Raw genomic sequence first — 14015 nt, 5'->3', positions numbered from 1 at the left:
TTTATCTAGCTTCCCCTTAAATGCATCTATGCTGTTCGCCTGAACTACTCCATGTGGTAGTAAGTTCCACATTCTCACCACACATAGAACTTTACTTTGGAAATGATTTGTTTTGAATAAGAGTTGCAAACAAATTCTTTTTTGAATTCCTATCTCCTTTCTCTCCTTTTGTGCTTATCAAGGTGGAGGATGCTGGTGCTGAGGAATGCATAGAGGATGCACAGCACACAATACAACACAGCACAATCAAATGCAGAGTAGAGCTCCCTCTATACTGCCCCAACAACAAACACCCCTTCCAAAACTCCAGCGCCTGCCCAAACTCACAGAATGCTTACAGCCAGCAGGTTGAACATAGGGCTGCTAAGTAGCACATGAGCAGCATTTCTGATGATGCTAGGTCAGCTCCGTAGATGGCTGCCCTCCAGTAATTCATTCAAGAGGCTGTTCTTCCTATAGAAAATAAATAAAGAACTAGCATTTATATCGCGTCTCTCACAACCACAGGACGTCCCAAAGCACTTTACAGCCAATGAAGTACTCTTGAAGTGTAGTCACTTGTAATGTGGGAAATGCGGCAGACAACTTGCGCACAGCAAGCTCCCACAAACAGCAATGTATTAATGACCAGCAAATCTGTTTTTAGTGATGTTGGTTGAGGGATAAATATTGGCCAGGACTCCGGGGAGAACTCCTGTGCTCTTCTTCGAAATAGTACCATGGGATCTTTCATGTCGACCTGAGAGGGCAGCTTAACGTCTCATCCGAAAGACGGCACCTCCGACAGTGCAGCACTCCCTCAATACTGCACTAAGATGATCATAGCCACACAAACACATCTTAGGTAATGAATTTTATACAATAGGCATAGCCTCAAGACCAACCTATATCTTACTTTCTCATGTGACTATATTGTGAGGTGTCACATGATCCAGTATCATACTGCTTTGTGTAAAAAAAATGAGGCCAAAAAAGGCAAACGATGAAACGCTCAAATGAACTTAAACATTATGTGGACATTATTTTTTTTTAAACTTCAAAAACTGTGAAAACAAATCAAAAACAATTCCTTTCATCAACTACATTCAAACCCTTTATACAGAATCCCCAAAGCTGAAAATCTGCTTAAAATGTATCCTTGGACCCTCATATTCCTCCTCTATGGCAAGTATGAATAAGGTACCTCCTCCACCTGTTTAACTTTTATTTAAATAAACGTTTTGAAATTTAAAAGCAGTAAAAGAACTTAAAGAAAGAACTTGCATTTCTATCGTGCCTTGCACGACCTCAGCCTGTCCCAAAGCGCTTTACAGTCAATGAAGTACTTTTGCAATGTGGTCACTGTTGTAATGTAGGAAACGTGGCAGCCAATTTGCGCACAGCAAGGTCCCACAAACAGCAATGTGATAATGACCAGATAATGTTTTAGTGACGTTGGTTGAAGGATAGATATTGACCAAGTGTATTACTTATTACACTTATTGGGGTCATTTTCTGAGTACATGCAGAGTGCCTGTGATTTTGCACTCTGCACTGGTGCTGATACAAGGCATCCTGCTGCCAATATATAACTTGGAAAATTTGCCCCATTATGTTTACATAACACCATGCAGGTCAGATACCACATTCATTGGTGGGGGGAGATTTTCTCGGTGGCTTGTAGCAAAATCATAAAAGAATGTGTTTATGATTTTGCTGCGCATAACACACAGAGGAAATCTGGATTGGGCATAACACACACATCTTCCTCACTCATGATCCCTTCGCTGAACACCTCCGTTCAGTCCGCAAGCGCGACCCTGAGCTATCGGTTGCTTCCCACTTTAATTCCCCATCCCACTCTGACCTTTCTGTCCTCGACCTCCTATACTGTTCCAATGAAGTTCAACGCAAAATCAAGGAACAGCACCTCATCTTTCTACTAGGCACGTTATAGCCTTCTGACCATAACATTGAGTTTAACAACTTTAGATCTTAATCACTGCTCCCATTTTCTCTCGGGCATTCTGTAACCATTTACATCTCCACTGGACCCATCTTTTGTTTCTTTACTTGTCCCATTACCACCCTCCTTTTGCCTTGCACCATCATCCCTTCTGTCATTTAATCACTCCTGCCCTCCACCCTATCACAGACTTTTCCCTTCTGTTCTTTTCTTGCTCCCCCACCCTCCACCCCTGCTTTTCCCTGGCTCTGTATTTGCTGAAAAACTGTTCATCTCTGACAGTTCTGGTGAAAGGGCATCAACTTGAAATGTTAACTCTGTTTCTCTCTCTGGGTTGATGGAGTTAAGATACAGATCAGCCATGATCTAATTAAATGGCAGAACAAGTTCGAGGGGCTGAATGGCCTTCTCCTGTTCCTATGTTCCTAGATGCTGCCTGACCTGCTGAGTGTTTCCAACATTTTATGCTTTTATTTCGTCACTCATATGTTATGCAATCACACTGGGTCCCTCTGGTATCCTCTTGCATTTGACTAAGCAAAACTTCTTATCAGCAGAAATAGACATTTACTTCTTATAATTTGTTTTTCAGCAAATTAAGGCCATAAAAGAAGCATACAAGGAAAGTAAGTGTTATTGCTTTTTTTAAAAAAACAACTTATATTTAATAAATTATAATTAATTCTTCATCATTTTGATACATTTTTATTTAAATAAACACTGATTTTTTTCAAGAAAAAAGTTCCAAATTTTGTTCACTTTTCCTCTCGCAGTGCACAGGGAGAGGAACCAAAGGTGGTCTTCTTTGTATTATGCCCCCAAATTTCCGACAGCAGGTGTATTTAATGGCGTCCATTATTCTCTCCCCCTTCGTACACACACACACACACACACGTAACTGTATCAGAGGTGATCGGTAGATTGGTTCTAGATTCTCACAGCTCCGACTGCCAAGGCTGTCTGTGACTTTCAGATCGCAGTTATACTGCAAAAGGGGAAGCGAGTTCAAATCACTCAAAAGTTCTCATCATCAATAGAGAGAGCCAATTTATCCTGGTACTCCCACTGTGACTCCAAAGTTTCTGCCGTGTCTCCAATTTTGGGATTCCCACTGCATCCCAGATTCTTAAGGGGTGAAATTGGTTTCAGGCAAAAGCGTTAAATGGACGATAGCAAATCGGCAGCCCATTTTACACTGCAGGATGATTGTCTTTTCCATTGATTTCAAGAAGACCAGTTTCACCTCCATAAAACTTCCGCTGTGTCCCTGTCTTTGTGATTGGGAGCATTGTCAGGTCATGATGATCACAGCCTTGAGCTCACAAGTTCTGTGGGACATCTAACTAACCTCTGGGAAACTGGAGTTTCACCGCACCAAGAGATTTCCACTTCTTGCCGTGAAGGCCTCATCTGCCTGGGGTTTCGCTGTACAATCTTCAGTACACCACAGAATCAGATAACTGATCGGAATCCACTGTTATACTGCCACTTTCGCGGAAACCACATTACTGCGATGTTAAAGTTGAGGTGGAAATGCATCCTAACATTCCCGGCACTGGGAGCAAGTATTTGTAATTCTTCAACAGGCCCCCAGGTGGAGTGTTTCACTGTGATGGGATGTGACGGAGCAAATTACTGTGTAGTCGATCGCTTGTGTCAGTGTCGGAACATATCTGTTTCCACTGGTAGGAGGGTCAGTAACCAGAGGACACAGATTTAAGATAATTGGCAAAAAGAAATCCCAGGTGGGAGATGAGGAGAATTTTTTTACGCAGTGAGTTGTTATGATCTGGAATGCACTGCCTGAAAGGGTGGTGGAAGCAGATTCAATAGTAACTTTCAAAAGGAAATTGGATAAATACTTGAAAAGGGAGAAATTTGCAGGGCTATAGGGAAAGAGCAGGGAGAGTGGGACTAATTAGATAGCTCTTTCAAACAGCTGGCACAGGCACGATGGGCCAAATGGCCTCCTTCTGTGCTGTATGATTCTATATCCTGGCAGCTGGTCACACAGCAGTGCTGATAGTATTCAAGGAGGAATTAATTACTTAAGCTTGTGTCTCACCTGCAACGAAAACTTAATTATTCCCATTTCTGAATTGATTTGTAAGCTCGTGTGCACGTGTGGTTTCTTTTACCATGTCTTGTTATGTTGGAGAAAAACTAACATAAAAATGTCAAATGACAAAAAAGGAACAAAGAAGGATGCGAGGATCTACAATGCTGGAGTCCTCTGTTCTTCTCTCTTTTATTGCCTTGTCCTAAATATTCGGCTGAGAACAGGATTTTACCCACTGTGGGCACACACCCATGTTCCACCATTGGTTTATACACCAATATACAGAACCACAGGGCTGCTACTTCATGAATTTATTTTCTCCTGACTTCGTAGCTCTCCCCACATCATGTACCATGTAAGATCGGGGGGGGGGGCGATAGGGAGGGGGAAACAGATCAGGGCATGTGTGTGTGTGTGTGTGTGTGTGTGTGTGTAAATCTTCTGTAACCTCTGAGCTCATCCAAAACTCTGCTGCCCATATCCTAACTCTCACCAAATCCCATTCACCCATCACCCCTGTGCTCGCTGACCTACATTAGCTCCCAGTCCGGGAACGCCTCGATTTTAAAATTCTCATCCTCGTGTTCAAATCCCTCTATGGCCTCGCCCCTCCCTATCTCTATAACCTCCTCCAGCCCTACAACCCTTCGAGATCTCTGCGCTCCTCCAATTCTGGTGTCTTGTGCATCCCCGATTTTCATCGCGCCTTGGGATGTTTTACTACATTAAAGGCGCTATGTAAATGCAAGGTGAGTGTGCGTGTGTGTATTCATACGTGTGTGTGTGCGTGTGTATTCGTATGTGTGTGTGCGTGTGTGTATTTGTACGTGTGTGTGCGTGTGTGTATTCGTACATGTGTGTGTGCGTGTGTAGGCACGCATCGTGGTGAGAGGATAGTGGAAAGAGGAATAACTAAAAAAAAACTTCTGTTCACATCTGTAGCAAAGTAGTTCCAGTGGGTTTGATCCTTGAACTGATCCTGGAATATCGCCTCTTCCCGTTACACAGTGAGAGACACTTCTCCTATGTGGAGTAATCACAAGAATGGTATCACTGGTACAGTGATTACAACATTATGCTTTTCTTAGGTGTAGTTTGGACTTGGGGGGCTCTACAAATGAAGGGACAATATTTTTGCCAATCCACATCACCAACTCCCTCCCTGACACCTCAATTTCTATAGTATCGTATTTAGTATCAATGCCCATGGTAAACCTTTCCTCTTTGTTCTGGTGCAGTGTTTCAAAGTGATCTGACAAATGATGTTCAAAGTGACACCAGTGGCACTCTCAGGAAATTGCTGATTTCATTGCTTGAGGTAAGAAATAATAACATTTTTAACTTTTACTGGCTTGACAAAAAATATAAAAAATACTTAAAGCCGTGAACACCACGGGGGTTATATTGGATAACACCAGAAACCAGGTGCGGAGGGGGTCACGGTCCGCGATTAACCCGTGCCCGGTCGTTGAGATGCAGGCAGCACGTAACATTCGTGCGTAACATTCGTGCTGCCTGGTGATTTACCTGATTGCTGCGTCTAGCCAGTGCTACCTGCGCTGTTGATTGGCTGCTCACCAGCAGGGGGCCCCGATATCGCGAGTGGCTAGCACTGCGTAAAGGCAGCCTGCACATCTAATTTGCAAAATATAAGATACGAGTCCTCACGGAGTCTGAACAGTCAAGGTGAGTGAGATCAACTGTCAAGTGGCATCTCCTACCAACTGCACCACTAGCTGCATCCAAGCACTATACCCCCCATCACCCACATACCAAGAAACTCTTTCAATCAGTACATAACTCTTCCAATCAGATGCTTCCTCTCACCCTCACATATTACCACTGTTGCAAGCTGCACACCCACAACTCACAGGTCACACACACTGGTAGCTATTCAACCATGACAGGCACATCACCTAATCACCTTGCAGGACACTCACCAACACACATCCCGCTTTTTTGCAGGAGAAGGTGGCGCATAACAGGAGGCATCAAGCTCCATGGAACATGAACCTGCTGTCCTCTCTCAGGATGACAGCATTCCTGTTCCACCCCTGCCACTCCACCAGCACCCTTGCTGTTGCCTGTCAGCTAGCCAGCCCACTCCCTGTGGAGTATTGAAATTTTATTATAGGAACATAGGAAGATAGCAACAGGAGTAGGCCATTTAGCCCCTCGAACCTGTTCTGCCATTCAGTCAGATCATGGTTGATATGTGACCTAATCCATATACCCGCCTTAGCCCCATATCTCTTAATAGCCTTGGTTCACAAGAATCTATCAATCTCAGATTTAAAATTAACGATTGAGCTAGCATCGACTGCCGTTTGTGGAAGAACGTTCCAAACATCTACTACCCTTTGAGTATAAAAGCATTTCCTAACTTCACTCCTGCAAGTCCAGGCTCTAATTTTTAGGCTGTGTCCCCTGGTCCTAGTATTCAAGTAAAGGAGACCTCCAAAAACAGGTAGAAATGCATCAGCAGCCAGAAGCAATAATCCAGCAACTAACCTGTTACTCCTGCATGATCCCTTTAAATAGTACTGGTGGGGGTGGGGGGGGGTCCTCCGTGCTGTTTACGACCTGTTCAGCTGTGCGAGGTTAAGAGTGCGTTGGCTGGAGCATTGAGTTCCAAAATCGCATCTGTCCCTTTAAATCAGCGTTGCATACTGATCTACCGCATATTCTCCCTACTTTATATGCTGCCAGTGTTCGCTATCTGCGCGTGCACAAATGCCTTTACCAATATGGTGTCCAGTGCACGTCAGGCTAGAAGTGTGTGCATGCATTCTGGGTCCTTAGGAGTCTATGTAGTGTCTACACAACGGGCACTACGCAGCCCAATTTAGAGCCCTACTTGTTACTTTCAATGTCACATTGCAAATACACTTGATAAATTAATCCCCAGCTATCAAGATAATTTATAAAATCAAACAACCATGCCTTTATTAAAATTGATTTGTTCAGAAATACTTAATTTTAATGATCATCTCAAGCCTCGTGGCAAACATTTATAAGATAGTGTGAAAGGAGAAAAAGCTGCAGAGACTGGAAACCTTGTATAAAAACAGAAAAGCAATACAGATTGATTAGTATCCGAACGAGAAAGATAAGTTAAGGTTGCAATTAAACTCAGCAGAGTGTCTATTGACACCACTGTCTCAGCCAATGAGTTGGAGGTGGGGCAGGACTCACAGCAAACAGCGTATTTTACAGCAAACAATCTATTTACTCAGCAAATAGAGTCTATTTAATCAGCGCATTACAACAATCAGTCTACAGAGTCTATTTAAACAGCACACCACAGCAAACAGTCCACAGAGTCTATTTAAAAAGAGTTTCGACAAACTACAGCAAACAGAACTCATGACCGAAACGAAAGCAACTTCTCCCGATAAAAGCAGGGTGATTTCTCCAGCAAAATGCAGTGAGTGGAGGATAGTTACATAATACAAATTATGTTCGTAAAATCAATCCCAGTCACTTACAGCAACGTGGTCTCTAGGCGTGATTGACAGGTGAAATTACCCAATCGTCTCCATTCCGGCCAGGAATAGGGACGTCACTATATGCAGCCCAATTAGTATGGAGAAGTCTCTTTTATAGGACTGGTCAGGACATATCCAAGAAAAAGGTGCCAAGAGACCAAAGCTGCACATAGGGATCAAGAGTTCAAATCTACTTAATAGTTTCACCAAAAGTCAGTTGTGACCACATCTTATCAGACAGGACATGGGAGTGTGGGAGGAGATTGGAAATGCAGACATTTGTAAGATAGACATTAGAAAGAAAGTGGAGGGAAACAGACCTGAGTCCGATGTAGAAGGAAAAAAGTGGAATGTGAATAATATTTGGAGAATCCGGCAGGAAAATATGGGATATGGTTAAAGCTTGAAGTTGTTGAAGTCAATGTTGGGTTGGGTTGCCAACTCTCCAGGATTGTCCTGGAGCCTCCAGGAATTAAAAAAATTAATCTCCTGGACACTGCTGCGAGCAATACCCGGGAGAAAAATCATATGGGCATTAAAATAATTGTGCGTATTCTTTTTCAGTTTCTTTAACACTTTCATTTATTAGTTCTAAAAATATTGGAGATGGGGAAAAGCGGCTGTTTGATTAGGTGGGGCGGTTGGAGGTGGAAGGTCGCGTGATGAATCCTCCAGGAATACATACAATCAGAGTTAGCAACCCGGGACTAGAGGGCTCGTGACTACACAGGAAGAAGATGAGATACTGCTTCTGAAGCTTGCGTTGAGTTTGTGCCTCCCTATGATGTTATCAGTAACGCACCATGTGGAAAAACACAAGTGCAAGCTTACATTCTATTACTCTGGGAATATGGTGCATTGAGTTCCAGCTTGCTGTACTATCAAGTTTAGATACAAGCACAAACATCTAACTTATATTTTCACAACGCACCATATCACTTTTTGAGAAACTCCTCTTGTAAATGGAATAAACATGAATTTTATTTAAGAACAAAACAAAAATACCTTTTTAAATGGTATATTTTCTCTACCCTTCCCTTCTTCCAGTTTTTCCTGGGACGTGCACCTTGCTCCCAGATCTCTACCTTGCCATTTTGTGACAAAACAGGGTGGAGAAATGTTTTAAGAACACCCAGAATGACTTTCTTCCTTCCCTTTCACCTTGTACTACCTCCCCAGGCAGCACAAAGCACTTGGCTTCCAGCATGTGCCTCCCCATGATCTTATGAGTAACTCACTATATGGAAAACCACAGGCATAGAAACATAGGAACAGGAGCAAGCCATTCAGCCCCTCGAGCCTTTTCCATGATTCAATTAGATCATGGCTAATCTGTATCTTAACTCCATCTACCCACCAGCACAAGCTTACTATCTATTACTCTGAGAATATGGCACATTGAGTTCCAACTTGCTGGAACTATCAAGGATGTTTTTGTTAATAACGGGTGTATTTTTAAAAAATGTGTCTTTTGCCAAGTAAAATACCTCACCATAAAACTGAAAAGAATGTTTTCTAGATATTTTGCAATTGACATCTGCTCCATAGGTGTAATCTTCATCAAGACCTTGACTTCCTCATCCAAAATAAAACAGTTTTAACACACTTCCTAAAGAATAGAGTTGAATTTTAATCCCTTCTGGTGTCCTGGTCAATTTATCCCTCAATGAACATCACTAAAATAACAGGTTATTTGGTCATTATCTTGTTACTGTTTGTGAGACCTTGCTGTGTGCAAAATAGCTGCTGTGTTTCCTACATTACAACAGTGGCTACACTTCAAAGGAACTCCATCCTGAGGTTGTGAAAGGCACTATATAAATGCAAGTCCTTCCTTCCTTCTTCTTCAATCCAACCCAACCCAACCACAGAGAAAAGTCATGCCATTCATTTAGAAAGAAATCTAAATGTAGCAATAACATGGCTAACATTATTGGTAATTGTGTAAATGCAGGCCGATCGAGATGAGGGATTCGAAGTCAATGAAAACCTGGCTGGACAAGATGCTAAAGAACTGTATGAGGTAATTAAAACAGTGTCCAAACAATTTACGAATGACAAAACATTATTAGCAATCACTTTCAAGTTATAAACTTCTTCATATTCACAGGCTGGAGAAAACCGCTGGGGTACAGATGAACTGGCATTTAATACCGTTTTAACGAAAAGAAACTGTGTGCAGTTAAGGGCTACTTTCAAAGCCTATGCAATAGTAAGTATTACTCATGACTTGTGTTGTATTTCGCTTTTATCCTTTCATTTATTACTAAAATTGACGTTACTTTCTTGTAACTCAGCAGTGGGAGCAGTTTAATTGGCCTCAGCGCCCCCCTAGATTCACCGTTGCCTCTCCAATATCATTACTCACCGTTCCCTGCTTTCAAAATGTGCTTGTGGTCAGTGGGTCAGAACAGGATCAAGCTTGGATGTGATATTTCCCCCCAACATGGTGAAATAGCCAGCTCACTGCTCGGGCTCACACATGAAGAATAGTCCCTTTGGCCAAGGTACAGAAGGCTATAACATGGAACTGTACCCCAGCATTAGTCAGCACCTACAGGACAGGCAGCAAAAAACTCTTGCATAGTTCCCCAGTCATTGATTTGTCCAAATAAGGGTTTCGTTTCTCAGAAGCAGAGTTTGGACATGGATCCAAGAACAGAATAATCAGTGCATTTTAACCAGCAGTGGTACAGGTTGTCTACACTTGTGGATATATACATGAAAAATTTGCAGGGCAATGGGGAAAGAGTGGGCGAGTGGGACTAATTGGATAGCTGTGGGAAAATACAAAAACCCCCAAATTGTCGGATGGGACATCTTCTTTGGGAAAAGAGAAGTGACTCTTTAGATACTCCCAAGAGACAGTCATACTCTTGGCAAATCTGTTGGAAAGGCTTAGAAACATAGGAACTGCTAGACGAAAAAAAGACCAAGGTCAATCTAGTTCGCCTTCTGACATCCTGATAGTCACATGATACAACGATAGTGGAGTTGTTGACTAATCATGACAATTAATCTCTATCAATTAATCTACAACAGACCCAGACGTGAGACAAGGAAACCCCCAATGGTGGAGAGCTTTGGGAACCATTAGCCCAAAGTCACCAGTTCCTCCCAAGCATGCTACACTTATCATATCTCAAAATACTCATATACTGGAACCCAAAAATATGATTTTCTGAAAGAAATCTATCTAATTTGCTTTTGAATAAATCAATACTAACTGTTTCCACCATCTCCCGAGGGAGCCTGTTCCACAGATTGACCACTCGCTCACTGAATAATGTTTCCGCACATTAGTTTTGAATTTATCCCCCTTCAAGTGCAGACCGTGTCCTCTGGTTCTACTGATCTGGACAAGGTGAAACAGCTTGTCATGGTCTACATTATCTAGTCTCTTTAGAATCCTAAGCAGTTGGCTTAGTTCCTGAATAGCTAATGCTGAATCCGTCGTAGGTGATAATTTGGACATTTTCAATTCCAACACGACGTGTGAAATTAGTTTATTTTTCTTTTTTCCTTAACAAGTTTCAAAATTCTGGGATGCATAGTCATATTGGGTGTCACAGCCTCAGATGTCAGTGCCCAGTAATGCAAGGCACCAGCATCTACAGATACTGGATCATAGGACCAGCAGGAGGCCATTCAGCCCATCGAGCCTGTTCCGCCATTCATTTAGATCATGGCTGATCTGCATCTGAACTCCATTTACCTGCCTTGGTTCCATAACCCTTAATACCCTTATCTAAAAAAAATCTATCAATCTCAGTTTTGAAATTTTCAATTGATCCCCAGCCTCAACAACTTTTTTGGGGGAGAGAGTTCCAGATTTCCACTGCTCTTTGTGTAAAGAAGTGCTTCCTGACATCACCTCTGAACGGCCTAGCTCTAATTTTAAGGTTATGCCCCTTGTTCTGGACTCCAGTTTCTCTCTATCTATCCTATCAAATCCTTTAATCATCTTAAACACCTCAATTAGATCACCCCTTTATCTTCTATACTCAAGTGAATACAAGCCTAGTCTATGCAACCTGTCCTCATAATTTAACCCTTTTTTAGCCCCGGTATCATTTGAAGGTTGCATTATTGACTCCTTTTTATACTGATGTAACAGCTCAGGGTTGCCAACTCTCCAGGATTGCCCTGGAGTCCCCATGAATTGAAGATTAATCTCCGGGAGGAAAACATTTTAAAAAAATTCTTTGAACACTTTTGTTTATTAGTTACAAAAATATTGGAAAACGGGGTGAGGGGAAGAGGAAGGGCTGTTTGAGCGGGCGGGGTGATTGGAGGTGAGTGGTCATGTGATGAAACCTCCAGGAATACATCCAACCGGGGTTGGCCACCCTAGTAATAGCTACTCACGGATTATTTGGAATAACAGGGAGTGTAACTGCTTTCATTTATTTACACAGCTCCATGGTACAGACATCGAGACGGTAATCAAAAGTGAAGCATCGGGTGATTTGAAGAAGGCCTATCTGACGATTGGTAAAGTATTGAGTTTCGCGATACATTGATCATTATTGCTTGGTAATGATATGCCAAACATAGTCGTTTGAACACGTAAGAGCACGGCCAAATTAAGGCAACAGCAGGTAAGTTCAAGGGTCCTCTGATACAATCATGCCTTGATTTCAGGATCATTTATTTTTTACTGTTTTAACAGCAGACATTTTTTAAATTCGTTCATGGGATGTGGGCGTCGCTGGCAAGGGCAGCATTTATTGCCCATCCCTAATTGCCCTTGAGAAGGTGGTGGTGAGCCACCTTCTTGAACCGCTGCAGTCCATGTAGTGAAGGTTCTCCCACAGTGCTGTTAGGTGGGGAGTTCCAGGATTTTGACCCAGCGATGATGAAGCAAAGGCGATATATTTCCAAGTCGGGATGGTGTGTGACTTGGAGGGGAACGTGCAAGTGGTGTTGTTCCCATGTGCCTGCTGCCCTTGTCCTTCTAGATGGTAGAGGTTTGGGAGGTGCTGTTGAAGAAACCTTGGCGAGTTGCTGCAGTGCATCCTGTAGATGGTACACACTGCAGCCACGGTGTGCCGGTGATGAAGGGAGTGAATGTTTAGGGTGGTGGAATGGGTGCCAATCAAGCAGGCTGCTTTGTCCTGGATGGTGTCAAGCTTCTTGAGTGTGGTTGGAGCTGCACTCATCCAGGCAAGTGGAGAGTATTCCATCACACTCCTGACTTGTGCCTTGTCGATGGTGGAAAGGCTTTGGGGAGTCAAGAGGTGAGTCACTCGCCGCAGAATACCCAGTCTCTGACCTGCTCTTGTAGCCACAGTATTTATGTGGCTGGTCCAGTTAAGTTTTTGTTCAATGGTGACCCTCAGGATGTTGATGGTGGGGGTTTCGGCAATGGTAATGCCATTGAATGTCAAGAGGAGATGGTTAGACTCTCTCTTGTTGGAGATGGTCATTGCCTGGCACTTGTCTGGCACAAATGTTACTTGCCGCTTATCAGTCCAAGCCTGGATGTTGTCCAGGTCTTGTTGCATGCAGGCACGGACTTTTTCATTATCTGAGGGGTTGCAAATGGAACTGAACATTGTGCAATCATCAGCGAATATCCCCATTTCTGATCTTATGATGGAGGGAAGGTCATTGATGAAGCATCTGAAGATGGTTGGGCCGAGGCCACTGCCCTGAGGAACTCCTGCAGCAATGCCCTGGGGCTGAGATGATTGGCCTCCAACAACCACTACCATCTTCCTTTGTGCTAGGTATGACTCCAGCCACTGGAGAGTTTTCCCCCTGATTCCCATTGACTTCAATTTTACTAGGGCTCCTTGGTGCCACACTCAGTCAAATGCTGCCTTGATGTCAAGGGCAGTCACTCTCACCTCACCTCTGGAATTCAGCTCTTTTGTCCATGTTTGGACCAAGGCTGTAATGAGGTCTGGAGCCGAGTGGTCCTGGCGGAACCCAAACTGAGCATCAGTGATCAGATTATTGGTGAGTAAGTGCCGCTTGATAGCACTGTCGATGACAACTTCCATCACTTTGCTGATGATTGAGAGTAGACTGATGGGGCGGTAATTGGCTGGATTGGATTTGTCCTGCTTTTTGTGGACAGGACATACCTGGGCAATTTTCCACATTGTCAAGTAGATGCCAGTGTTGTAGCTGTACTGGAACAGTTTGGCTATAGGCGCGACTAGTTCTGGAGCACAAGTCTTCAGCACGACAGCTGGGATGTTGTCGGGGTCCATAGCCTTTGTTGTATCCAGTGCACTCAGCCGTTTCTTGATATCATGTGGAGTGAATCGAATTGGCTGAAGACTGGCTTCTGTGATGGTGGGGATATCGTGATTAGACGATGTAGTTTAAGTACCAGAATTGTTTAGATATCACTAATCAATCCCTCATGGCGTGGCACTTGGGAAATCAAGACCAAATGTAGTCTTGAGATGTAATTCGGTCGCCATTTTAAAGTCATATTCGGGGGGTAATTTTAACCTAACTCGCCAGGTGGGAATCCCACGGGATCATTTGGAACACTGGTTTCATACCT

At 43.2% G+C, this 14015-nt stretch overlaps 1 protein-coding gene across 1 annotated transcript in view; it reads left to right on the top strand.

Moving 5' to 3' along the window:
* Nucleotides 1-14015, top strand: part of LOC137307224 (annexin A13-like) — a 69586-nt gene that overhangs the window by 48248 nt on the left and 7323 nt on the right. The window contains exons 5-9 of the mRNA XM_067976645.1: nt 2538-2571; nt 5243-5322; nt 9447-9515; nt 9603-9704; nt 11911-11986. Of these exons, the coding sequence (XP_067832746.1) occupies nt 2538-2571; nt 5243-5322; nt 9447-9515; nt 9603-9704; nt 11911-11986 (361 nt within the window). The remainder of the gene's footprint in view (nt 1-2537; nt 2572-5242; nt 5323-9446; nt 9516-9602; nt 9705-11910; nt 11987-14015) is intronic.

This window comes from Heptranchias perlo, chromosome 3 (genome assembly GCF_035084215.1).
Source record: "Heptranchias perlo isolate sHepPer1 chromosome 3, sHepPer1.hap1, whole genome shotgun sequence".
In the NCBI taxonomy this organism is placed as follows: Eukaryota; Metazoa; Chordata; class Chondrichthyes; order Hexanchiformes; family Hexanchidae; genus Heptranchias; species Heptranchias perlo.
The sequence above is the reverse complement of the archived record's forward strand: the minus strand, read 5'-3'. Positions and strand labels throughout refer to the sequence as shown.